Source organism: Mesoplodon bidens (assembly GCF_964165515.1).
Source record: "Mesoplodon bidens genome assembly, chromosome: 15".
Lineage (NCBI taxonomy): Eukaryota > Metazoa > Chordata > Mammalia > Artiodactyla > Ziphiidae > Mesoplodon > Mesoplodon bidens.
Window position 1 is genome coordinate 57456593 of NC_138171.1, and position 24633 is coordinate 57481225.

Genomic DNA, 24633 nt, shown 5'->3' on the forward strand with positions numbered 1-24633 from the left:
TGGGGATAATAACAATACCTCCCTCACAGAGGAAGCATAAAATGAGTTAGTACAGGAAGACATTTAGAACATTGTCAGAGCTGTGTGCATAGCTGTTACTTTTAATGTTATTACCACCATTGTTATTACGACTATGTAGCCAAAATTTCCAAGCAGGTGGCAAAATATAAATGGAAAGTTAAAGTCTGCCTTCCATGTCTCCTGATCCCTAAGTCCTGTTTCCTGAAGGTACTGACTGTGACCAGTTCTCTTGTGTGTCCCATCAGGACGTGTGGTGTATGTATGGACATGGGCGTGTATCTCCTTAACAGCAGTAGCAACTCAGGATCATGTTATACATGTCATTTTGCTCCTCAGTCCGTCTGGGAGCTCCTTCCACATTGGCACACTTGGACTCTGAGCTACAGCTGTTCGGTGTTCCACTAGGAGCTTAACCGTAATCGACTTTACCAGCCCCACCGATGGGCACTTAGATTGTTTCAGGTCTTCTGCCATGAGGAACAAGAACCAAAATGAATCTCTCTATATATCCACTCCTGGGCCCTTGTGCTAATCTAGCCAGAGGAGAAGTAGCCAGCGTAAAGGGGCACACATTTAAAAGTCTGAAGTGATACTGCTAAACTACCATCTAAAGAAACAGCAAACCCCGCCCCCTTGCCAAAAAGAAAAGAAATGGTGCTACTAGAAGTTGCAGACCGCTGTTGGCAGGTTCAAGGGTGGAATGGGGGTGGGAGAGGGGCGTGTTCTGCATCAATAGGCCACTGGGCCAAGCCCCTCAGAGGGGATCAGCCAAGGGACAGCTTCGATGGAGGCCCTGGGGTATCAGGCTTGCATGTTGCCTGATGGAAACAAAAGGCAGACTCAGCTCTGTTCCATGTGGATTGTTCCAGAAGCTCGATGCTGGGCATTCTGAGACATCCTCTGGGACAAGCAAGAGGATTGGGGTTCCCAGTTAGAATAATATCCTCTGTTGGACTTTCTCATTGGTGCTCTCATTTCTTTTTTACCACTCTAGAGAGCCTCAGAGGGTCCCTGTCCCGGATTGCATGTCACCCCTTTCCCAGCCCTTTCAGTATCGTTCAGATACTCAGTCCTTTAGGTCCAGGCTCTGCCCTTGACTGCTCTGCACAAACAGCCCTGAGAGATAGGTCATTATAGTTCATTTTACAGATGAAGAAACTAAGGCTCAGAGAGGTGGAGTAACCAGCCCAAGGTCACACAGCTCATAAATGGTGGAACTGGGATTCAGACTCGGGGCTGACTTTCAAACCAGGGCTTTGCCCACAATACCCCCCTTTTCCTTCTGGAAGGCATGTCAGAATGCCCTGCACAAGCTAGATTTCTAAGTTCCATTAAGGCGCTGCTCTTTGCCGCCGTTTCTTCAAAGAGGGCGTGGTTCTCAGTAGCTAGGCTCCTGAGAAGCCCCTGGTGGGTGGAAATAGCAGGACCCAGGAAGGGGAGTTGGGGGGTCTTTTCTCTGGGTTGTGCCAGCTCCGGGTCCTCCCTCACCATTCCCCCCTCCCCTCCCCGCTGGCTGCGCTGGGACTCCAGTGGGCTCCTTTGTGTGGAGTCACCTCCTGCAGCTGCTGGAGACGGGCGATCCCCTGAAACGGGCCCTCCGGGAAGCCATCCCTGAGGACATTGTCAGCCAAGAGTTCCATCCAGAGACCTGGAAACACTCATCCTACTCTGACGTCACCTTCCGCTCAGGTATGGGCATCCTGGGCAGGTATTGTCCTGCTGTGGGACCACAAAGGCTTGGAGACCTGGGAGTTCTAACTCCTGAGGACATGTGGATCAAAGATACTGTTTCCTAAATGTCAAATATTCACATGCCACTTGCTTGATTTTTTATTTTTATCTTTTTGCTATATCCAAAATAGCACCTGCCGTTTTTGTTGGAAGAGTTAAAAAATAGTTAGGTATGAGCCACTTCATAGCATTCAACTGAATAGTACTTCCATCTTTTCTCTAAACTGGTTCTTTTAAACTTACACTTATTCTAAAAGGAAACCTTTTATCCCTACCATTAGTGGAAGATCAATTTAACTCTGTAAAAATAGGGTTATCCTAAAAAGAAATGCAATATCCGTGAAACACTGTTGTTCAGTTCTCATGGATTCTTGCCTGCTGAGGGCTGTGAATTTGAGAACTGCTTTTTCCTGGGTGAAAAAAGGAGATTAGCATCCAAGAGAGACAGCTGCCTCCTTGTAATTAATCAGAATCAAAAAGGGACCCTGTTCTAGCTTAGGTACCCAAACCCCCTCAACTACTCAGCAAGTCTGGGGGTGGGGTGCTCTGGCTGCCCCCTCTCTGCCTATCAGCAGGTGTGGGTACATTTGTGACCCTTCTGTTCTGACCTTCCCTCTGCCCTTGATAAGGCTTAGGTCAGAGCTTCCTAGCCTGGCCAAGAGGATGCACTGTGTGTCTGGCCCTGTCTCCGGCGATGGCCCCTTGGTGGCCAGCTCCCACCCGGTTAACGGTGTGGTGTATACTGATCCTGTCTCTTCTAGCATCAGGCAGCCTGGGAGCCAACCTGGAGGGGACGCTTCTCTTCTCTCCGGCCTCCTTCCTTCCCCGTTCTGCCACAGCCAACCTGACTGTCCATGCCCTTGGTCGTGCCTTCAACCTCCTAGAGGTAAGAGGGGGCCTTGCTTCTCCTCAGGGCCTCTCCTGGGCTTGGGGCCATTCACCTATCTTTCCATCTATCACCTCTTGTATCTATAGATCTACTCTCACGTCTATACTTCCAGCTCTTGACGTCTACCCACCCATTTATCTGCCTATCCACCCATCTATTCACCCACCTACTGACTCATACATAAATCCATTCAACTACCATCCACCCCATCCCTCCTTCCCTCCATCCTTCTCATCCATCTATTTACTTTGCATCGTCTCTCCATCTACCTTCTCACCTACCCATCTATTCTTCCAGTTATCATCCAGCTGCTCACCTATCCATCCTTCCACCCACCCACCCACCTATCCATTCACACCCCATCTGTCATCCATCCATATATTCATCTGTCCATCTCATTAATCCCTCTCATCCATCTATCCATTTATGTACCTCCCGCCCATCTCTCCATCTACACTTTCACTCAATCATCTATTTATTCTGTCAGTCACCCACCCATCCATCCACCTAGTCACCTACCCACTTACCCCTCCATCCACCTGCTCTTCGATACGTCTATACCTCTTCTCTGTCCATCCATCCACCTATCCATCCTTCTATCCTCATCCATCTATTCATTTATGTACTTGTCTACCCATCTCTCCATCTACCCTCTCATTCACCTATTTATTCATCTACCCTTCCACCCACCCATACATCTATCTATCAGTCTCCTCACCCACCCATCTCTTCATCTGTTCTCTCACTTATCTATCCATCCTTGCATCCCTCTATCCACCTGTCATCATTGGACAATATCCATGTTCTACCTGACATGTACCAGGCCCTGTGCTGGGCTCTGAGACTATGATGATGAACAAGAGAGACATGACCTCTGCCCGCTTGGTGCTCACAGCCCAGAGAGGTAGACAGATAAGAAATGAGTAGACACATGGATAAAACGATGGCAACTTTAAGTAGTGTGTTTAGGAAGGTGAAGTTTCAGCTGAGGTCTGAAGGATGAACAAAAGCAGCCACGTGAAAAGCTGAGGTAAGAGCCTTCCAGGGAGGGGGCCCAGTATGTGCAAAATCCCTGAGAAGAGAAAGGGCTTAGTGTGTTTAAGGAACAGAAATGGAGTAGTGAACAGTAAGTGCAGGAGAATGGTAAGATGGGAGCACAGTGAGGGAGCAGGGCCGTGTCGAGGAAGGGTTTTGAGTTGCCGAGTGATAACTTGAACGTTCTGGCTGTTGTGTGGAAAATGGATTGTGGGGGGCAGCAGTGGAAGAGGGAAGATCTCTGAGGCCGTATGTCCAGCAAACTTTATTTTTATTTATTTTTTATGTGTGCGTCTGGCAAGTGTTGATTTTTCTTTATTGTCCAGCAAACTTTAAAGTAATGGATTGCCTTGGGACCCTTCCATCTCTTCCCCCCAGGTCCCTGTAGCTTGTCTGAGGGAGGGTGCTCTGTGCCATATCCCAACCCTTTCTAATTTATGGAGAACAGGGAACCTATCATCCAAACTTTGCCCCCTGGGCTTAAGGCTGACCCTCTGGTGATTTCTCTGCAAATGCTCTCAGAGACACTTGGTTGGGAGGATGGAAAGGATGCAAGAGTGAGTGAACAGATGGGTGGATGGATGGGCAGATGGAAGAAAGGAGGGACTTGTTCATTCATCCATCAAATTTTGAGAATCAACCAGCTCATCTGTTAGTCAGGGTTCTCCAGAGACATAGGACTATTTCAATAGGATTATGGAGGCTGACAAGTCCCAGACCTGCAGTCAGCAAGCTGGAGACCCAGGAGAGCTGATGGGTGTAGTTCCCGTCTGAAGGCAGGAAAAAGCCAGTGTGCCAGTCTGAAGGTAGTCAGGCAGGAGGAATTCCCTCTTATTTGGAGGAAGGGCAGACTTTTGTTTTATTCAGGCCTTCAACTGATTGGATGAGGCCCACCCACATTATGGAGGGCAATCTGCTTGACTCAGTCTACTGATCTAAAATGTTAAACCCATCCAAAAATGCTCTAACAGTAACACCTGTAATAATGTTGGACCAAATATCTGGGCACCCCGTGGCCCGGTCAAGTAGACACAGAATTAACCGTACCACCAGGGATTGAGTGTGCTTAGTGAATGAGACACAGGTCCCTGCCCTCATGGACTCAGGATCTTGCAAGGGAGACACACAAATTAGTCTGAGTGTGACCTTGGAGTAGTGTGCTTGATGCTCAGAGGAAGTAGTGATACATTTGGCTGGGGGAGGGGAGGGGGAATGTGTGAAGGGAGTGATATGGGAATTTAGGGAAGGCTTCCCAGAGGTGGTGACATTTGAACCAGGGCTTTAAAGAATCAGGAGGAATTCTTGCTTTGTGGCACTTGCCAAGTAGATCTGGAGCTTGATGACTTTCTAAGATTGTACCTCTTGGCACTTGGGCCTGGATGGACCCTGGGGAGCCCAGGGCCTCCTGTTTAAGCTCCCAACCCCATAGCTCTTGGTCAGCCTTGTGACTGGGTTACCACCCCTGAGCCCCTGGCTTTCCTTCCTAGCTGGGGCTCCGGCTGGAAAATGCCGAGGAAATGGCCCGCAGGCTATTTGGCCCGAAGTCATTCCGGGGGCAGGAAGAGGAGAGACAGGCCCAGGCGGAAAAGCCCCCAGAGCCAGGACCAGGGCCTACACCGCAGCCATCCCACCCCGCCTGTCCAGGAGAAAGGTCCAGAAAGATGAGAGACCTGCAGCAGAAGGTAAGGGAAACACCCAAGCCCACCTCACGCCCACTCCTCTATGCTGTCAGGTGTCAGCTTGGGCTTTGGGACTGGGGGACCCAGGTGTCCATGCACTCTGACCCTGCCCTCCCACCCTCTTACAGAAGCAAATTTCTGTTCCAGGTCTCAGTAGTGAGCTGTATCACATACATAAAGAAGTGCCCACCTTGTGTGTTTCCCCCAGTGGAACATATCTTTACAACCAGCGCCCAGACCCTCATCAGCTCCCCAGACACCCCCTTCGGCCCCCCTCTTCTAGTTTACCCACCCATACCCAAGGGTAACCACTGACCCCTAAAAGTATCAATGAACTCTACTTTAAAATCAGCTTTGTTGAGATATAATCGAACTACAATAAATGGTATGTGTTTAAAGTGTACAATTTGATAAGTTTTGACATATGTATATACCATGAAACCATCACCAACTAAATCAACATATCCATCACCCCCAAGGTTTTCTTCATGCTTCTTAATCCCTTCCTCCTGCCCCCTGTTGTGATAGGCTTTTTCTGTCAAAGTAGATGTTTGCATTTTCTGGAATGTTGCATAAATGGAATCATGCAGCATATACTTTTGTTTTTAAAGCATGTACTCCTTTTTGGCCTGACTTCCTTTATTCAGCGTAACTATTTTGAGATTCATCCATATTGTAGAGTATACTAATAGTTTATTTCTTCCTGTGGCCATGTAGTGGTTCATAGTATGGATGAACCACAGTCTGTTTATGTATTCACCTGTTGGTGGATATTTGTGTTATGGTCCAGTTTTGGGCTGTTACAAGTAGGACTGCTATGAACATTCGTGTACAAGTCTTCATATAAATCTACGTTTTCATGTCTCTTGGGTAAATATCTAAGGATGGGATGGCTTAGATCATATGGTAGTTGTATGTTTAATGGTTTAAGAGCTAGCTAAACTGTTTTGCAAAGTGGTTGTACCATTTTGCATTCCCACCAGCAGTGTATGAGAGTTTTAATTCTTGTACATCCTCGCCAACACTTGGTAGGATTTGACTTTTTAGCTTTTGCTATTCTAATTGTTTGTAGTAGTATCTTGGGGCTTTAAAGTACATTTTCCTAATGCTACTGATGCTGGGCATCTTTTAGGTGCTTATTTGTCATCCATACCTCTTTGGTGAAGTGTACGTTCAAGTATTTTGTCCTTTTTTAAAAATCCGGTTGGCTTCTTATGACTGAGTTTTGAAAATTCCTGCTCTATTCTGAACACAAGGCTTGTATCAGATATGTGACTTGCAAATATTTTCTCCCAGTGTGTGGCATGGTCTTTTCATTCTCTTAACAGTGTCTTTTGAAGAGCAGATGTTCTTGATGTCAGTGAACTCAAGTTTATCCATTTCTTTTATGCATAAAGTTTTGGGTGTTACATCTAAGAAATCTTCGCCTAATGCAATGTTACAGAGATCCTTGGGACCCTCTGGAGATTTCCAGAGTTCTTTCTCTGTGTGGCTCTTTCCTCTCTTGTACTCTTCCCTGCAAAGTCCAGCTACCTTGGTCTCCCTGGACTCCCAGATCCTCAACCCTGAGAGTCTGTCATGCCCTGCTGTTCCTCTCCCTGCACCTCAGCCTGAGCTCTCTCCAGGCAAGAAGCTGGGGCTCACCTTGCTATTTCCCCACCTCTTGGGTTCATTGTCTCACATTACCTGATGTCTGATGTCTTGGGAACTTTTGTTTAATCTGTTTCATCTGAGTTTTGGGTTGCTCCACATGGGAGGATAAATCCAGTCCTTGTTACTTCAATATGGTTGACAGCAGAGGTCACATCCAGCTTCTTTTGTGAACTTAATATAAATGGAATCATTCACCGTGTGCTCTTTAAGAAAATGAGGTGAAGTTCATATAACATAAAACTAACTATTTTAAAGTATACAATTCAGTGACATGTAGTATATTCACAGTGTTGTGCAGCCACCACCTCTGTTTGGCTCCAACATTTTCATCACCCCCAGGAGACCCCACACTCATTAGTGGTCACGCCCCATCCCCTCATTTCCCAGCCCCTGGCAACCACTAATGTGCTTTCTGTCTCTATAGATTTATCTATTCTGGACATTTCATATAAACAGAATCATACAGTATATGGCCTTTTGTGTCTGGCTTCTTTCACGGAGCACGTTTTTAAGGTTCATTTGTATTGTAGCATGTATCAGTGCTTCATTCCTTTCTTTTTTCTATTGCACAAATAGTTTCTTCATTGAAGTATAGTTGATTATAATGTTGTGATAGTTTCCGGTGTACAGCAAAGTGATTCAGTTATATATATACATACATTTATGTATACACACATACGTATATGTATACATACATACACGTATGTATATATACACATATGTATATATACATACATAACTGAATATATACACACACACATATATACTTTTTCAGATTCTTTTCCCTTATAGGTTATTACAAGATATTGAATATAGTTCCCTGTGCTATACAGTAGGACCTTGTTATTTATCTATTTTATAGATAGTAGTGTGTATATGTTAATCCCAAACTCCTAATTTATCCCTCCCCATCCCCTTTTCCCCTTTGGTAACCATAAATTTGTTTTCTATATCTGTGAGTCTGTTTCTGTTTTGTAAATAAGTTCATTTATATCATTATTTTTAGATTCCACATATAAGTGATTGCATACAATATTTGTCATTCTCTCTCTGACTTCACTTAGTATGATAATCTCTAGGTCACTCCACGTTGCTGCAAATGGCATTATTTCATTCTTTTTTATGACTGAGTAGTATTCCATTGTGTATATATACCACTTTTTTTTTTATTTAACAAATTTAATCAGTTATACATATACATATGTTCCCATATCCCCTCCTTTTTGCGTCTCCCTCCCGCCCTCCCTATCCCACCCCGCCAGGTGGTCACAAAGCACCGAGCTGATCTCCCTGTGCTATGCGGCTGCTTCCCACTAGCTATCTACCTTACGTTTGGTAGTGTATATATGTCCATGCCGCTCTTTCGCTATGTCACAGCTTACCCTTCCCCCTCCCCATATCCTCAAGTCCATTCTCTAGTAGGTCTGTGTCTTTATTCCTGTCTTACCCTATGTTCTTCATGACATTTTTTTTTCTTAAATTCCATATATATGTGTCAGCATACATTATTTGTCTTTCTCTTTCCGACTTACTTCACTCTGTATGACAGACTCTAGGTCCATCCACCTCATTACAAATAGCTCAATTTCATTTCTTTTTATGGCTGAGTAATATTCCATTGTATATATGTGCCACATCTTCTTTATCCATTCATCCGATGATGGACACTTAGGTTGTTTCCATCTCCGGGCTACTGTAAATAGGGCTGCTGTGAACATTTTGGTACATGTCTCTTTTTGAATTATGGTTTTCTCAGGGTATATGCCCAGTAGTGGGATTGCTGGGTCATATGGTAGTTCTATTTGTAGTTTTTTAAGGAACCTCCATACCGTTCTCCATAGTAGCTGTACCAATTCACATTTCCACCAGCAGTGCAAGAGTGTTCCCTTTTTTCCACACCCTCTCCAGCATTTATTGTTTCTAGATTTTTTTTTTTTTTTTAAGTTTATTTATTTATTTTTTTAATTAGTTTCTGCTTTATAACAAAGTGAATCAGTCATACATATACATCTGTTCCCACATCCCTTCCCTCATGCATCTCCCTCCCTCCCACCCTCCCCATCCCACCCCTCCAGGCGGTCACAAAGCACCGAGCTGATCTCCCTGTGCTCTGCGGCTGCTTCCCACTATCTATCTACCTTACGTTTGGTAGTGTATACACGTCCATGCCTCTCTTTCGCCTTGTCACAGCCCACCCTTCCCCCTCCCCATATCCTCAAGTCCATTCTCAAGTAGGTCTGCGTCTTCATTCCCGTTTTGCCCCTAGGTTCTTCATGACATTTTTTTTTTTAAATTCCGTATATATGTGTTAGCATACGGTATTTGTCTTTCTCTTTCTAACTTCACTCTGTATGACAGACTCTAGGTCTATCCACCTCATTACAAATAGCTCAGTTTCGTTTCTTTTTATGGCTGAGTAATATTCCATTGTATATATGTGCCACATCTTCTTTATCCATTCATCCGATGATGGACACTTAGGTTGTTTCCAGCTCCGGGCTATTGTGAATAGAGCTGCAATGAACATTTTGGTACATGTCTCTTTTTGAATTATGGTTTTCTCAGGGTATATGCCCAGTAGTGGGATTGCTGGGTCATATGGTAGTTCTATTTGTAGTTTTTTAAGGAACCTCCATACCGTTCTCCATAGTGGCTGTACCAATTCACATTCCCACCAGCAGTGCAAGAGTGTTCCCTTTTCTCCACACCCTCTCCAGCATTTATTGTTTCTAGATTTCTCTCTTTTTTTTTTTTTTTAATTAGTTTCTGCTTTATAACAAAGTGAATCAGTCATACATATACATCTGTTCCCACATCCCTTCCCTCATGCATCTCCCTCCCTCCCACCCTCCCCATCCCACCCCTCCAGGCGGTCACAAAGCACCGAGCTGATCTCCCTGTGCTCTGCGGCTGCTTCCCACTATCTATCTACCTTACGTTTGGTAGTGTATATATGTCCATGCCTCTCTTTCGCTTTGTCACAGCTTACCCTTCCCCCTCCCCATATCCTCAAGTCCATTCTCAAGTAGGTCTGTGTCTTTATTCTCGTTTTGCCCCTAGGTTCTTCATGACATTTTTTTTTTAAATTCCGTATATATGTGTTAGCATACGGTATTTGTCTTTCTCTTTCTGACTAACTTCACTCTGTATGACAGACTCTAGGTCTATCCACCTCATTACAAATAGCTCAGTTTCGTTTCTTTTTATGGCTGAGTAATATTCCATTGTATATATGTGCCACATCTTCTTTATCCATTCATCCGATGATGGACACTTAGGTTGTTTCCATCTCCGGGCTACTGTAAATAGGGCTGCTGTGAACATTTTGGTACATGTCTCTTCTTGAATTATGGTTTTCTCAGGGTATATGCCCAGTAGTGGGATTGCTGGGTCATATGGTAGTTCTATTTGTAGTTTTTTAAGGAACCTCCATACCGTTCTCCATAGTAGCTGTACCAATTCACATTTCCACCAGCAGTGCAAGAGTGTTCCCTTTTTTCCACACCCTCTCCAGCATTTATTGTTTCTAGATTTTTTGATGATGGCCATTCTGACTGGTGTGAGATGATATCTCATTGTAGTTTTGATTTGCATTTCTCTAATGAGTAAAGACGTTGAGCATCCTTTCATGTGTTTGTTGGCAGTCTGTATATCTTCTGTGGAGGAATGTCTATTTAGGTCTTCTGTCCATTTTTGGATTGGGTTGTTTGTTTTTTTGTTATTGAGCTGCATGAGCTGCTTATAAATTTTGGAGATTAATCCTTTGTCAGTTGCTTCATTTGCAAATATTTTCTCCCATTCTGAGGGTTGTCTTTTGGTCTTGTTTATGGTTTCCTTTGCTGTGCAAAAGCTTTTAAGTTTCATTAGGTCCCATGTGTTTATTTTGGTCTTTATTTCCATGTCTCTAGGAGGTGGGTCAAAAAGGATCTTGCTGTGATTTATGTCATAGAGTGTTTTGCCTATGTTTTCCTCTAAGAGTTTGATAGTGTCTGGCCTTACATTTAGGTCTTTAATCCATTTTGAGCTTATTTTTGTGTATGGTGTTAGGGAGTGATCTAATCTCATACTTTTACATGTCCCTGTCCAGTTTTCCCAGCACCACTTATTGAAGAGGCTGTCCTTTCTCCACTGTACATTCCTGCCTCCTTTATCAAAGATAAGGTGACCATATGTCTGTGGGTTTATCTCTGGGCTTTCTATCCTGTTCCATTGATCTATCTTTCTGTTTTTGTGCCAGTACCACAATGTCTTGATTACTGTAGCTTTGTAGTATAGTCTGAAGTCAGGGAGCCTGATTCCTCCAGCTCCATTTTTCGTTCTCAAGATTGCTTTGGCTATTCGGGGTCTTTTGTGTTTCCATACAAATTGTGAAATTTTTTGTTTTAGTTCTGTGAAAAATGCCAGTGGTAGTTTGATAGGGGTTGCATTGAATCTGTAGATTGCTTTGGGTAGTAGAGTCATTTTCACAATGTTGATTCTTCCAATCCAAGAACGTGGTACATCTCTCCATCTATTTGTATCATCTTTAATTTCTTTCATCAGTGTCTTATAATTTTCTGCATACAGGTCTTTTGTCTCCTTAGATAGGTTTATTCCTAGATACTTTATTCTTTTTGTTGCAATGGTAAATGGGAGTGTTTCCTTGATTTCACTTTCAGAGTTTTCATCATTAGTATATAGGAATGCCAGAGATTTCTGTGCATTAATTTTGTATCCTGCTACTTTACCAAATTCATTGATTAGCTCTAGTAGTTTTCTGGTAGCATCTTTAGGATTCCCTATGTATAGTATCATGTCATCTGCAAACAGTGACAGCTTTACTTCTTCTTTTCCGATTTGGATTCCTTTTATTTCCTTTTCTTCTCTGATTGCTGTGGCTAAAACTTCCAAAACTATGTTGAATAAGAGTGGTGAGAGTGGGCAACCTTGTCTTGTTCCTGATCTTAGTGGAAATGGTTTCAGTTTTTCACCATTGAGGATGATGCTGGCTGTGGGTTTGTCATATATGGCCTTTATTATGTTGAGGAAAGTTCCCTCTATGCCTACTTTCTGCAGGGTTTTTATCATAAATGGGTGTTGAATTTTGTCGAAAGCTTTCTCTGCATCTATTGAGACGATCATATGGTTTTTCTCCTTCAATTTGTTAATATGGTGTATCACGTTGATTGATTTGCGTATATTGAAGAATCCTTGCATTCCTGGAATAAACCCCACTTGATCATGGTGTATGATCCTTTTAATGTGCTGTTGGATTCTGTTTGCTAGTATTTTGTTGAGGATTTTTGCATCTATGTTCATCAGTGATATTGGCCTGTAGTTTTCTTTCTTTGTGACATCCTTGTCTGGTTTTGGTATCAAGGTGATGGTGGCCTCGTAGAATGAGTTTGGGAGTGTTCCTCCCTCTGCTATATTTTGGAAGAGTTTGAGAAGGATAGGTGTTAGCTCTTCTCTAAATGCTTGATAGAATTCGCCTGTGAAGCCATCTGGTCCTGGGCTTTTGTTTGTTGGAAGATTTTTTATCACAGTTTCAATTTCAGTGCTTGTGATTGGTCTGTTCATATTTTCTATTTCTTCCTGATTCAGTCTTGGCAGGTTGTGCATTTCTAAGAATTTGTCCATTTCTTCCAGGTTGTCCATTTTATTGGCATAGAGTTGCTTGTAATAATCTCTCATGATCTTTTGTATTTCTGCAGTGTCAGTTGTTACTTCTCCTTTTTCATTTCTAATTCTATTGATTTGAGTCTTCTCCCTTTTTTTCTTGATGAGTCTGGCTAATGGTTTATCAATTTTGTTTATCTTCTCAAAGAACCAGCTTTTAGTTTTATTGATCTTTGCTATCGTTTCCTTCATTTCTTTTTCATTTATTTCCGATCTGATTTTTATGATTTCTTTCCTTCTGCTAACTTTGGGATGTTTTTGTTCTTCTTTCTCTAATTGCTTTAGGTGCAAGGTTAGGTTTTTATTCGAGATGTTTCCTGTTTCTTAAGGTAGGATTGTATTGCTATAAACTTCCCTCTTAGAACTGCTTTTGCTGCATCCCATAGGTTTTGGGTCATCGTGTCTCCATTGTCATTTGTTTCTAGGTATTTTTAAATTTCCTCTTTGATTTCTTCAGTTATCACTTCGTTATTAAGTAGTGTATTGTTTAGCCTCCATGTGTTTGCATTTTTTACAGCTCTTTCCCTGTAATTGATATCTAGTCTCATAGCATTGTGGTCAGAAAAGATACTTGATACAATTTCAATTTTCTTAAATTTACCAAGGCTTGATTTGTGACCCAAGATATGATCTATCCTGGAGAATGTTCCATGGGCACTTGAGAAAAATGTGTATTCTGTTGTTTTTGGATGGAATGTCCTATAAATATCAATTAGTCTATCTTGTTTAATGTATCATTTAAAGCTTGTATTTCCTTATTTATTTTCATTTTGGATGATCTGTCCATTGGTGAAAGTGGGGTGTTAAAGTCCCCTACTATGAGTGTTACTGTCGATTTCCCCTTTTATGGCTGTTAGTATTTGCCTTATGTATTGAGGTGCTCCTATGTTGGGTGCATAAATATTTACAGTTGTTATATCTTCTTCTTGGATTGATCCCTTGATCATTATGTAGTGTCCTTCTTTGTCCTTCTTTGTCTCTTCTAATAGTCTCTATTTTGTCTGATATAAGAATTGCTACTCCAGCTTTTTTTTGATTTCCATTTGCATGGAATATCTTTTTCCATCCCCTTACTTTCAATCTGTATGTGTCTCTAGGTCTGAAGTGGGTCTCTTGTAGACAGCATATATATGGGTCTTGTTTTTGTATCCATTCAGCCAGTCTATGTCTTTTGGTGGGAGCATTTAATCCATTTACATTTAAGGTAATTATCGATATGTATGTTCCTATTCCCATTTCCTTAATTGCTTTGGGTTCGTTATTGTAGGTATATTCCTTCTGTTGTGTTTCTTGCCTAGAGAAGTTCCTTTAGCATTTGTTGTAAAGCTGGTTTGGTGGTGCTGAACTCTCTCAGATTTTGCTCGTCTGTAAACGTTTTAATTTCTCCATCAAATCTGAATGAGATCCTTGTTGGGTAGAGTAATCTTGGTTGCAGGTTTCTGTCCTTCATCACTTTAAGTATGTCCTGCCACTCCCTTCTGGCTTGTAGAGTTTCTGCTGAGAGATCAGCTGTTAACCTGATGGGGATTCCCTTGTGTGTTATTTGTTTTTTTTCCCTTGCTGCTTTTAATATGATTTCTTTGTGTTTAATTTTTGACAGTTTGATTAATATGTGTCTTGGCATATTTCTCCTTGGATTTATTCTGTATGGGACTCTCTGTGCCTCCTGGACTTGATTAACTATTTCCTTTCCCATGTTAGGGAAGTTTTCAACTATAATCTCTTCAAATATTTTCTCAGTCCCTTTCTTTTTCTCTTCTTCTTCTGGAACCCCTATAATTTGAATGTTGGTGCGTTTAATGTTGTCCCAGAGGTCTCTGAGACTGTCCTCTGTTCTTTTCATTCTTTTTTCTTTATTTTGCTCTGCATCAGCTATTTCCACTATTTTATCTTCCACCTCACTTATCCGTTCTTCTGCCTCAGTTATTCTGCTATTGATCCCATCTAGAGTATTTTTCATTTCATTTATTGTGTTTTTAATCGATGCTTGATTCATCTTTAGTTCTTCTAGGTCCTTGTTAACTGTTTCTTGCATGTTGTCTATTCTATTTCCAAGATTTTGGATCTTGGAAATAGAATCTTGGATCATCTTTACTATCATTATTCTGAATTCTTTTTCAGGTAGGCTGCCTATTACCTCTTCATTTGTTAGGTCTGGTGGGTTTTTATCTTGCTCCTTCTCCTGCTGTGTGTTTTTCTGTCTTCTCATTTTGCTTATGTTACTGTGTTTGGGGTCTCCTTTTTGCAGGCTGCAGGTTCGTAGTTCCCGTTGTTTTTGGTGTCTGTCCCTAGTGGCTAAGGTTGGTTTAGTGGGTTGTGTAGGCTTCCTGGTGGAGGGGACTAGTGCCTGTGTTCTGGTGGATGAGGCTGGATCTTGTCTTTCTGGTGGGCAGGTCCACGTCTGGTGGTGTGTTTTGGGGTGTCTGTGGACTTTTTATGATTTTAGGCAGCCTCTCTGCTAATGGGTGGCGTTGTGTTCCTGTCTTGCTAGTTGTTTGGCATAGGGTGTCCAGCACTGTAGCTTGCTGGTCGTTGAGTGAAGCTGGGTGCTGGTGTTGAGATGGAGATCTCTGGAAGATTTTCGCCGTTTGATATTATGTGGAGCTGGGAGGTCTCTTGTGGACCAGTGTCCTGAAGTTGGCTCTCCCACCTCAGAGGCACAGCACTGACTCCTGGCTTCTCAATTTGGGATGATTTGTTGTCTATTCATGTATTCCACAGATGCAGGGTACATCAGGTTGATTGTGGAGCTTTAATCCGCTGCTTCTGAGGCTGCTGGGAGAGATTTCCCTTTCTCTTCTTTGTTCCCACAGCTCCCGGGTCTCAGCTTTGGATTTGGCCCCGCCTCTGCATGTAGGTCGCCGGAGGGCGTCTGTTCTTCGCTCAGACAGGACAGGGTTAAAAGAGCAGCCGTTTCGGGGACTCTGGCTCACTCAGGCTGTGGGGTAGGGAGGGGCACGGAGTGCAGGGCGAGCCTGCAGCGGCAGAGGCCGGCGTGACGTTGCACCAGTCCGAGGCGCGCTGTGCGTTCTCCCAGGGAAGCCGTCTCTGGATCCCGGGACCCCGGCAGTGACGGGCTGTACAGGCTCCCGGACGGGCGGCGTGGACAGTGTCCTGCGCTCGCACACAGGCCTCTTGGCGGCGGCAGCAGCAGCCCCAGCATCCCACGCCCGTCTCTGGGCTCCGCGCTTTCAGCCGCGGCTCGCGCCCGTCTGTGGAGCTCCTTTAAGCAGTGCTCTTAATCCCCTCTCCTCGCGCACCAGGAAACCAAGAGGGAAGAAATAGTCTCTTGCCACTTCGGCAGCTCCAGAGTTTTCCCGGACTCCCTCCCGGTTAGCTGTGGCACATTAGCCCCCTTCAGGCTGAGTTCTCGCCGCCAGCCCCAGTCCTCTCCCTGCGCTCTGACCAAAGCCCGAGCCTCAGCTTCCAGCGCCGCCCGCCCCGGCGGGCGAGCAGACAAGTCTCTCGGGCTGGTGAGTGCCGGTCGGCACCGATCCTCTGTGCGGGAATCTCTCCGCTTTGCCCTTCCCAGGTATGTGGGGAGTTTCTTGCCTTTGGGGAGGTCTGAGGTCTTCTGCCAGCGTTCAGTAGGTGTTCTGTAGGAGTTGTTCCACGTGTAGCTATATTTCTGGTGTATCTGTGGGGAGGAAGGTGATCTCCGCGTCTTACTCTTCCGCCATCTTCCCCGGAAGTCCCCACATCTTCTTTATCCATTCATCTCTCAATGGACACTTACGTTGCTTCCATGTCTTAGCTATTGTGAATCATGCTGCTATAAACATTGAGGTGCATGTATATTTCTGAATTAGAGTTTTCTCTGGATATATGCCCAGGAGTGGGGTTGCTGGATCATATGGTAGTTGTATTTTTAGTTTTTTAAGGAACCTCCATACTGTTCTCCGTAGTGGCTGTATCAATTTACATTCCCACCAACAGTGCAGGATGGTTCCCTTTTCTCCACACCCTCTCCAGAATTTATTGTTTGTAGATTTTTTTGTTGATGGCCATTCTGACAGACGTGAGGTGATACCTCATTGTAGTTTTGATTTGCATTTCTCTAATAATTAGTCATGTTGAGCATCTTTTCATGTGCATTTTGGCCATCTGTATGTCTTCTTTGGGAAAGTAACTTTTCTGTATGTCGAAAATTATTCCAAAATAAAGTTTGATAAAACTCTCTCTCTTTCTGTCTGTCTCTGTCTCTCTCTCTCTCTCTCTCTCTCTCACACACACACACACACACACACACTGCACTGGGCATTGGGTAGACTGTGCAGGTCCAAGAAAACACATCTGCAGGCTCTGCCTCTGGGGCACGAGTTTTGCCAGCCCTGTTCTGGACCCCACAAGCTCTTCACTTTTCTCTCCAGGTGCCCCTTGCCCCTCCCAAAGTCCAGGTACCTTGCCCGGCTAACCCAAACCTGTTCCTGGTCACAGGTGGCCCAGAGGCATCAGGAGCCGCGGGCGCTGCAGTGTAAGCTGAGCATGAAGGTTTTTGGGCACGAGCTGAGCTTTGTGAACTGCGGGGCGATGGGGAGTCATGTGACACGCCGGTCCCTGAACCTGGCCGAGCTTGCTGTCAAGCTCCTGAAGGTACCTCAGGCTGGGCTCGGCCCCTCCCTGCCCTCTGGTCCGAAGATGTTTCCTTTGATGCTTTGGGGAAATACTAAAGTACTTTCAGACTTAAGAGCATGGAATTTGGAGCCAGACTGCCCAAGTTCAAAAACTGGCTGCACCACTTACCACCTTGGGCATGTTGCTGAACTTGCCACGGCCTCAGTTTCTTTATCTGTGAAATGGGAATGATAGAATAGTAATAGTATAATAATATCTACTTCATAGAGCTGTTGAATCAAGTGACTTAATGCAGTAAAAATGCAACAACACGTTTAGAGTGTGCCTGGCACATACTAAGTGCCCTGTACCACAGGCAGGGCCCACACCCCTCCTTACCTGGCTGACCCTGGATGCTTGACCTCTGACCATGTCCCTTGGTAAATTATCTTGGTTCAAACCCCAGCTCTTCCTGTTTCTAGCTACATGGGCTCGGCCGGGTTATTTTATCTGTTTGTGGGCTCTGTTTTCTCATCTGGAAACTGGAGACAATGATAAGGTCCCCTCTGAGGGCTGTGTGAGGGGTAAGTGAGGCTGTCACATGCACTGTTACGGTTCTCTGACTGCAGGGGCAGGAAGTGCAGGTGAACCGAAGGCTGAACCTGGCCATGGAGGAGCTCACTTTTCCCACCATGTCTGGACTCCTAGCCCGGCTGACCCTAAATGCCTCGGCTACCATCAGCATCCGGGTCAGAGGGACAGCCAACTTCCAACAGCTCTCGGATTTCTCTGTGAATGGTTATGTCAAGCCCAGGTAGCTGGCTCATTAGAGCTGGGGGAGGTGGGTGGGTGGGGGCCTCCCCCTGCAGAGAGCTGGGGCTGCGGCGTGGGCTGGAGGGGAGCCCCGCTCTGCTGACCACCTGTTATATCAGCTACTGTTGATGGAGTGTTTTTTGTGCCAAGAGACTTTGAGGAGAACCTGGGCGGCTACACCCACTTTACAGGTGAGAAGACTGAGGCTTGGCAAGGTGAGGTTCCATGCCCGAGGTGGCACAGCAGTGTGAGGCAGCTGGGATTCGTCTCGTGCCACAACTCCACTCTTCCCTCTGCCTCCTCTGCCTCTGAGGGGAGGGGAGATGGGAGAGAGGGAAAAGCATTTAAGGCACATGGGCTCTGAGCCCACTGAACCCACACGGCCACTCACGAGGTGGACACTTTCCTTCTTCCCACTAAGGGCTGAGGAAACTGAGACTCAGGATGAGTGCACAGCTGACCCAGGGCCACATGGCACGAAGGATTTTGAGCAGAATTTGACAATGCTCACCTTCCCAGGCCTGCTGGGCGATTGTCCCAGCCACTGAGCCGACCTGTCCTTGGTTTCTGGGTCTGACGTGGGGTATGTGGGTGTCCTGTGCTGGCTGCTCTTTGGCATGGAAGACCCTGGGTTTGGGCTCAGTCAGCTGGGGCTCCAGAACTGGCTGTTCCATGTCCCAACTGTGGGACCCACACAGCTGGTGTCATCTCTCTGAGCCTCGGTTTCCCCATCTGTAAAATGAGACCAGTGATGGTGAGGATTCGGTGGCGGTGTGTAGAGTGCTTGGCACACACGGAGTGCGTGGTCGGTGGTGTCCATGGTGGAGGGGCTGCTCTGGCTCAGGGCCACGAGAGCAGCCGGGTGGGCTGGTGCTGGCTGTGCCGTTGCTGGGGCTGCAGGATGCAGTTGTGCGCCTCTTCCTCAGCGCCCTGCTTCAGATCTCGGCGCACATGGGCACAGTGGGCACCCTGGGGCAGGCTGGGCTGAGGTGGGTGACCGGAGTCCGTGGCACCGCCAGCCTGGATGGAGGGATCCGGACAAAGAAGGGCCAGGACCTCAGGGTACATCTGAACACACCTGAGGAGGCTGTGGAGCTGCTCCGCTTCAGGTGGGTTCCCGCACCTGGGGAGGGAGCCCGTGAGTGCACCTGTGTGCGAGTCAGGGTGGGCACACGTGTGGGTGCATGTGTCTGTGAGAGTGTGTGCACCTGTGTCTGACCACGTGTATCTGTGAGTGTGTGCGCCTAAGGATGTGCCTGTGAGTCGGTGTATGTGAATGTGTGTCTGTGGGCGTGTTTGTGAGAGTGTGTGCATGTCAGTGAGTGGGGTGTACGTGGGCGTGCGTGTGTGTGCACGTGTGTCAAGGTGGGGTGGGTGTGTCTGTGACAGGGACTGAGGGCAGCCTAGAGGTGGGGATTCCCACACTCCTCGGCAATTTACGGGGGTCCCCCCTGAGGCCTGCTTGTCCCCAGCCCCCTGGAGAGGTGACACTTGGAGAACAGTGATTTCCAAGGAAACAGGAGAAGCCAGGCTGCCCCCACCTCCACCTGCCTCCTTCCCTGTGTCCCACCCTTGCTGGAAGCACTGCTGCCCTCCTGACCCTCTCCCGGCAGCAGCCAGTAGGGTCCTTTAAAATGTCAGTTAAGTCCTATCGTGCTCCCCCCTCCCCTGTTTAAAATCCCTTGCTTGCTTCTAGGATAACCCAGCTCCACATGATTCTCCTGCCCGATGGAGGCCCTGTCCAACCCCCTCACCTGTCTCCTGTCACTACTTCCTGCCCCTCACTCCCCCCTTCCATTCTGACCCCCTCTCACCACCCTTTTATCTGTGCTCCCAAAGAGCCCCCTTTTCTCCCACCCCAGGGCCTTTGCACCTGCTGTTCCCTTTGTTTGGAGTGCTGGCTCCTTCTCATCCTTTGATTCTCTGACCGAATGTTACCCCTACAGAGAGTCCTTTCCAAACCCTGAGCTAAAGAACGTGCTGCTCTTGTCTCCAAGACAGACCCTATGCCCATGCCGTGCCCCATTTTAGGTTTTCATACTGCTTGTCACCCTCTGTGTTCATGGAGTGTCTCCCCAACCAGTGTGCAGACTCCCCAAAGGCCTGTCCTGTTGATAGTGGGATTGGCCCCAGTGCCTTGCCCTGGTGGCTTTATGGTTGAATGAAAACAACTTGCCTGGCACTTTCCTCCTTTCCCACCCAGCTCTCAGCTGTTTCTCATCACTGGGGATGGCATGAGGAACCTCAGTCACGCTCACATCCCTTCTGAGGCCCAATCCTGTACCGACAAAGAAGGTAGGTGCCAGCAGGGCCTCCGTGTCATTGTCCCAAGATGGTTGTCCTGGGGGCTGAGGGTAAGATGCCAGATCCAAATTCCAGAGTTACTCTTCTGCCCTAAAAGTACGTATGCCCCTTAACTCAATGATGCTGCTTCTAGAACTCTAGAACTCTACCTTATGAAAATAAACCAAAATCATTTAAAAATGCCCTGTGCCCAAAGATGTTCGTTGCATCATTATTTACAGAGCAAAAAATAGGCAGCAACTCAAATATCCAACAGTAGGCGAATGGCTTATTATAAGGGTCTTTGAGCTAAGAATAGACTTTTACATTTCCAAATGCAGAAAAATAATCATAACATGAGAAATTTGTGAAATTCATACTTCAGTGTCCATAATTGAAGTTTTATTGGTGCAGAGCCACGCCCGTTGCCTGTGGCTTTTCTTCAGCAACAGCAGAGTTGAGTAACAGACTGTGTGACCAGCAGAACCTCAAATATTTACTATCTGGCCATTTACAGAAAACGTTTGCCAACTCCTGGTTTAGTAAAGTACTGAGATATCCCATAACTTTTAAGCTCTGTAATGAAGGGCATATTTTAATAGCACGAGAAAATTTTTTGATAATAACATCAGGTGAAAGGCAACAAAAAAATTGAAAACAGGGGGGAAGGAGGTATACCAAACAGTCACAGATCTTGCAGTCATGTTGGGGGTGAGGTGGGGGAGGGGCCTACTTGAATGATTTCTTTAGGCTAAATTCTGTCCTAAATGCTTGCTGAGCTGTTAATCCTCACAGCTACGCCATGGGGCTGGAACTGTTATCACTCCCAGCTGACAGAGGAGAAACACCAAAGCACAGAGATGTTGAGTAACTTGTCCAAGGTCACACAGCTGGGAAGTGGCAGAACTGGAATGTGGATCCAGGCATTCTTGCTCCAGAGCCTGTGTCCTACACAGTACTGCCTGACACTCTGATAGTCTACACCAGGGGTCCTCAACTGGGGACAATTTTTGGCCCCTCAGGGGACATTTGACGATGTCTGGAGACATTTTTGGGTGTCATCCTGGTGTGGGAGGTGCTACCAGTATCTAGCGGGTTGAGTCCAGGACAGCTTCCCACAACAGGAAATTATCCAGACCAGTGTGTCGATGGCGCCAAGGCTGAGAAACCCTGGGCTACACAGTACTGCCTCACACAGTTAATGTCTACACAGTACTGTTTCTCAGAATGTAGAGATGCTCCTTCTTTGCTGATGGGAGCATCCATGACCCTGCCTCGAGCCCTCTTGCTCTCTACTGACCATGCTGCCTGCTCCCTTTCTCACAGCGTCCCGCACTTGGGGCTGGCAGCTGTGCACTGAAGTGAGCTGGCCTCCAGCCGGGCAGCCCTACCTGCTCTCGGTGCCTGTGTTTGCGGCTGTGATGCTGAAGAAGCAGGACCGGGGGCTCCAACACTATCTGCTGGAAGCTGCCTATACCCTCCACCCCCCGGTAGGCCCTACAGAATGGCTCCTCCTTTCCCAGCCAGGTTCTGGGTCTCCCTAGGTCTTCTACTCAGGCCTCAGCCTTGGGGATCACTCATAAAGACATGGGCCTCCTCCCTGGAGCTGGACCAGCTGGGCTGGTCCTGCTGTAGTCTCCCTCCTGCCTCAGGACCCTTGCACATGCTGATCCTCTGTCCCTGGCTTGATGACTTGTAACTCTGAATCAATCTTCAGAGCTCACTTGAGGGGGGTCACCTCCTCAGTGAAGCCTGCCCTGATTACCCCGAAGTGGTCATATTCCCTTGTTATGTGCTCTAGTACATGTTCCTTCCCTTTAGATCACATTTGTGTTCATTACTGAAACCAATTGGTTAAGATCTGTCTTCTCCACTAGTCACTCAGTTCCTGGGAACAGGTCCAGTGCCTGTTTTTCTCACCCCTGTGTCCCCAGCACCTGGCACAGAATGGGCACTCAGCAGCCCCCTATCTGATTTCCCAGTTCCAGCTCTTGTCTCCTTACCATATGTTCTCCACCAGCAGCCAGACAGACCTTCCAAAATTCCAAAATGACTGTGTCCCTCCCCTGCTCAGAACTCTCCAGTGACTCCTATTCCTCTCAGAGTAGGACCCACTCGCCCTGACCAATAGGCTTTCAGTGATCCAGCCATGCCAGCCTCTCCTCCCCATCTCAGCAAATGTTTATGAGGCTCACCGCTCTCCAGAAACACCGACCTCCTTTTTTTTTTTTATTAAATCAGTTATACATATACATATGTTCCCATATCCCCTCCCTTTTGCGTCTCCCTCCCACCCTCCCTATCCCACCCCTCCAGGCGGTCACAAAGCACCGAGCTGATCTCCCTGTGCTATGCGGCTGCTTCCCACTAGCTATCTACCTTACGTTTGGTAGTGTATGTATGTCCATGCCGCTCTTTCACTTTGTCACAGCTTACCCTTCCCCCTCCCCATATCCTCAAGTCCATTCTTTAGTAGGTCTGTGTCTTTATTCCTGTCTTACCCCTATGTTCTTCATGACATTTTTTTTCTTAAATTCCATATATATGTGTCAGCATACATTATTTGTCTTTCTCTTTCCGACTTACTTCACTTTGTATGACAGACTCTAGGTCCATCCACCTCATTACAAATAGCTCAATTTCGTTTCTTTTTATGGCTGAGTAATATTCCACTGTATATATGTGCCACATCTTCTTTACCCATTCATCCGATGATGGACACTTAGGTTGTTTCCATCTCTGGGCTACTGTAAATAGGGCTGCTATGAACATTTTGGTACATGTCTCTTTTTGAATTATGGTTTTCTCAGGGTATATGCCCAGTAGTGGGATTGCTGGGTCATATGGTAGTTCTTTTTTTTTTTTTTTTCCATTTTTTTTTTTAAGTTTATTTATTTATTTTTTTAATTAGTTTCTGCTTTATAACAAAGTGAATCAGTCATACATATACATCTGTTCCCACATCCCTTCCCTCATGCATCTCCCTCCCTCCCACCCTCCCCATCCCACCCCTCCAGGCGGTCACAAAGCACCGAGCTGATCTCCCTGTGCTCTGCGGCTGCTTCCCACTATCTATCTACCTTACGTTTGGTAGTGTATACACGTCCATGCCTCTCTTTCGCCTTGTCACAGCCCACCCTTCCCCCTCCCCATATCCTCAAGTCCATTCTCAAGTAGGTCTGCGTCTTCATTCCCGTTTTGCCCCTAGGTTCTTCATGACATTTTTTTTTTAAAATTCCGTATATATGTGTTAGCATACGGTATTTGTCTTTCTCTTTCTGACTAACTTCACTCTGTATGACAGACTCTAGGTCTATCCACCTCATTACAAATAGCTCAGTTTCGTTTCTTTTTATGGCTGAGTAATATTCCATTGTATATATGTGCCACATCTTCTTTATCCATTCATCCGATGATGGACACTTAGGTTGTTTCCAGCTCCGGGCTATTGTGAATAGAGCTGCAATGAACATTTTGGTACATGTCTCTTTTTGAATTATGGTTTTCTCAGGGTATATGCCCAGTAGTGGGATTGCTGGGTCATATGGTAGTTCTATTTGTAGTTTTTTAAGGAACCTCCATACCGTTCTCCATAGTGGCTGTACCAATTCACATTCCCACCAGCAGTGCAAGAGTGTTCCCTTTTCTCCACACCCTCTCCAGCATTTATTGTTTCTAGATTTCTTATTTTTTTTTTTTAATTAGTTTCTGCTTTATAACAAAGTGAATCAGTCATACATATACATCTGTTCCCACATCCCTTCCCTCATGCATCTCCCTCCCTCCCACCCTCCCCATCCCACCCCTCCAGGCGGTCACAAAGCACCGAGCTGATCTCCCTGTGCTCTGCGGCTGCTTCCCACTATCTATCTACCTTACGTTTGGTAGTGTATATATGTCCATGCCTCTCTTTCGCTTTGTCACAGCTTACCCTTCCCCCTCCCCATATCCTCAAGTCCATTCTCAAGTAGGTCTGTGTCTTTATTCTCGTTTTGCCCCTAGGTTCTTCATGACATTTTTTTTTTAATTCCGTATATATGTGTTAGCATACGGTATTTGTCTTTCTCTTTCTGACTAACTTCACTCTGTATGACAGACTCTAGGTCCATCCACCTCATTACAAATAGCTCAGTTTCGTTTCTTTTTATGGCTGAGTAATATTCCATTGTATATATGTGCCACATCTTCTTTACCCATTCATCCGATGATGGACACTTAGGTTGTTTCCATCTCTGGGCTACTGTAAATAGGGCTGCTATGAACATTTTGGTACATGTCTCTTTTTGAATTATGGTTTTCTCAGGGTATATGCCCAGT

General features: G+C 45.7%; 1 protein-coding gene across 1 annotated transcript in view; it reads left to right on the top strand.

Annotated features, from left to right (window-relative positions):
* Positions 1-24633, top strand: part of LOC308628340 (uncharacterized protein) — a gene marked incomplete at its 5' end in the record, with an annotated part of 154999 nt that overhangs the window by 34136 nt on the left and 96230 nt on the right. The window contains 8 exons of the mRNA XM_081255163.1: positions 1552-1710; positions 2514-2638; positions 5164-5358; positions 17104-17259; positions 17850-18034; positions 18960-19142; positions 20237-20328; positions 21643-21806. Of these exons, the coding sequence (XP_081111289.1) occupies positions 1552-1710; positions 2514-2638; positions 5164-5358; positions 17104-17259; positions 17850-18034; positions 18960-19142; positions 20237-20328; positions 21643-21806 (1259 nt within the window). The remainder of the gene's footprint in view (positions 1-1551; positions 1711-2513; positions 2639-5163; positions 5359-17103; positions 17260-17849; positions 18035-18959; positions 19143-20236; positions 20329-21642; positions 21807-24633) is intronic.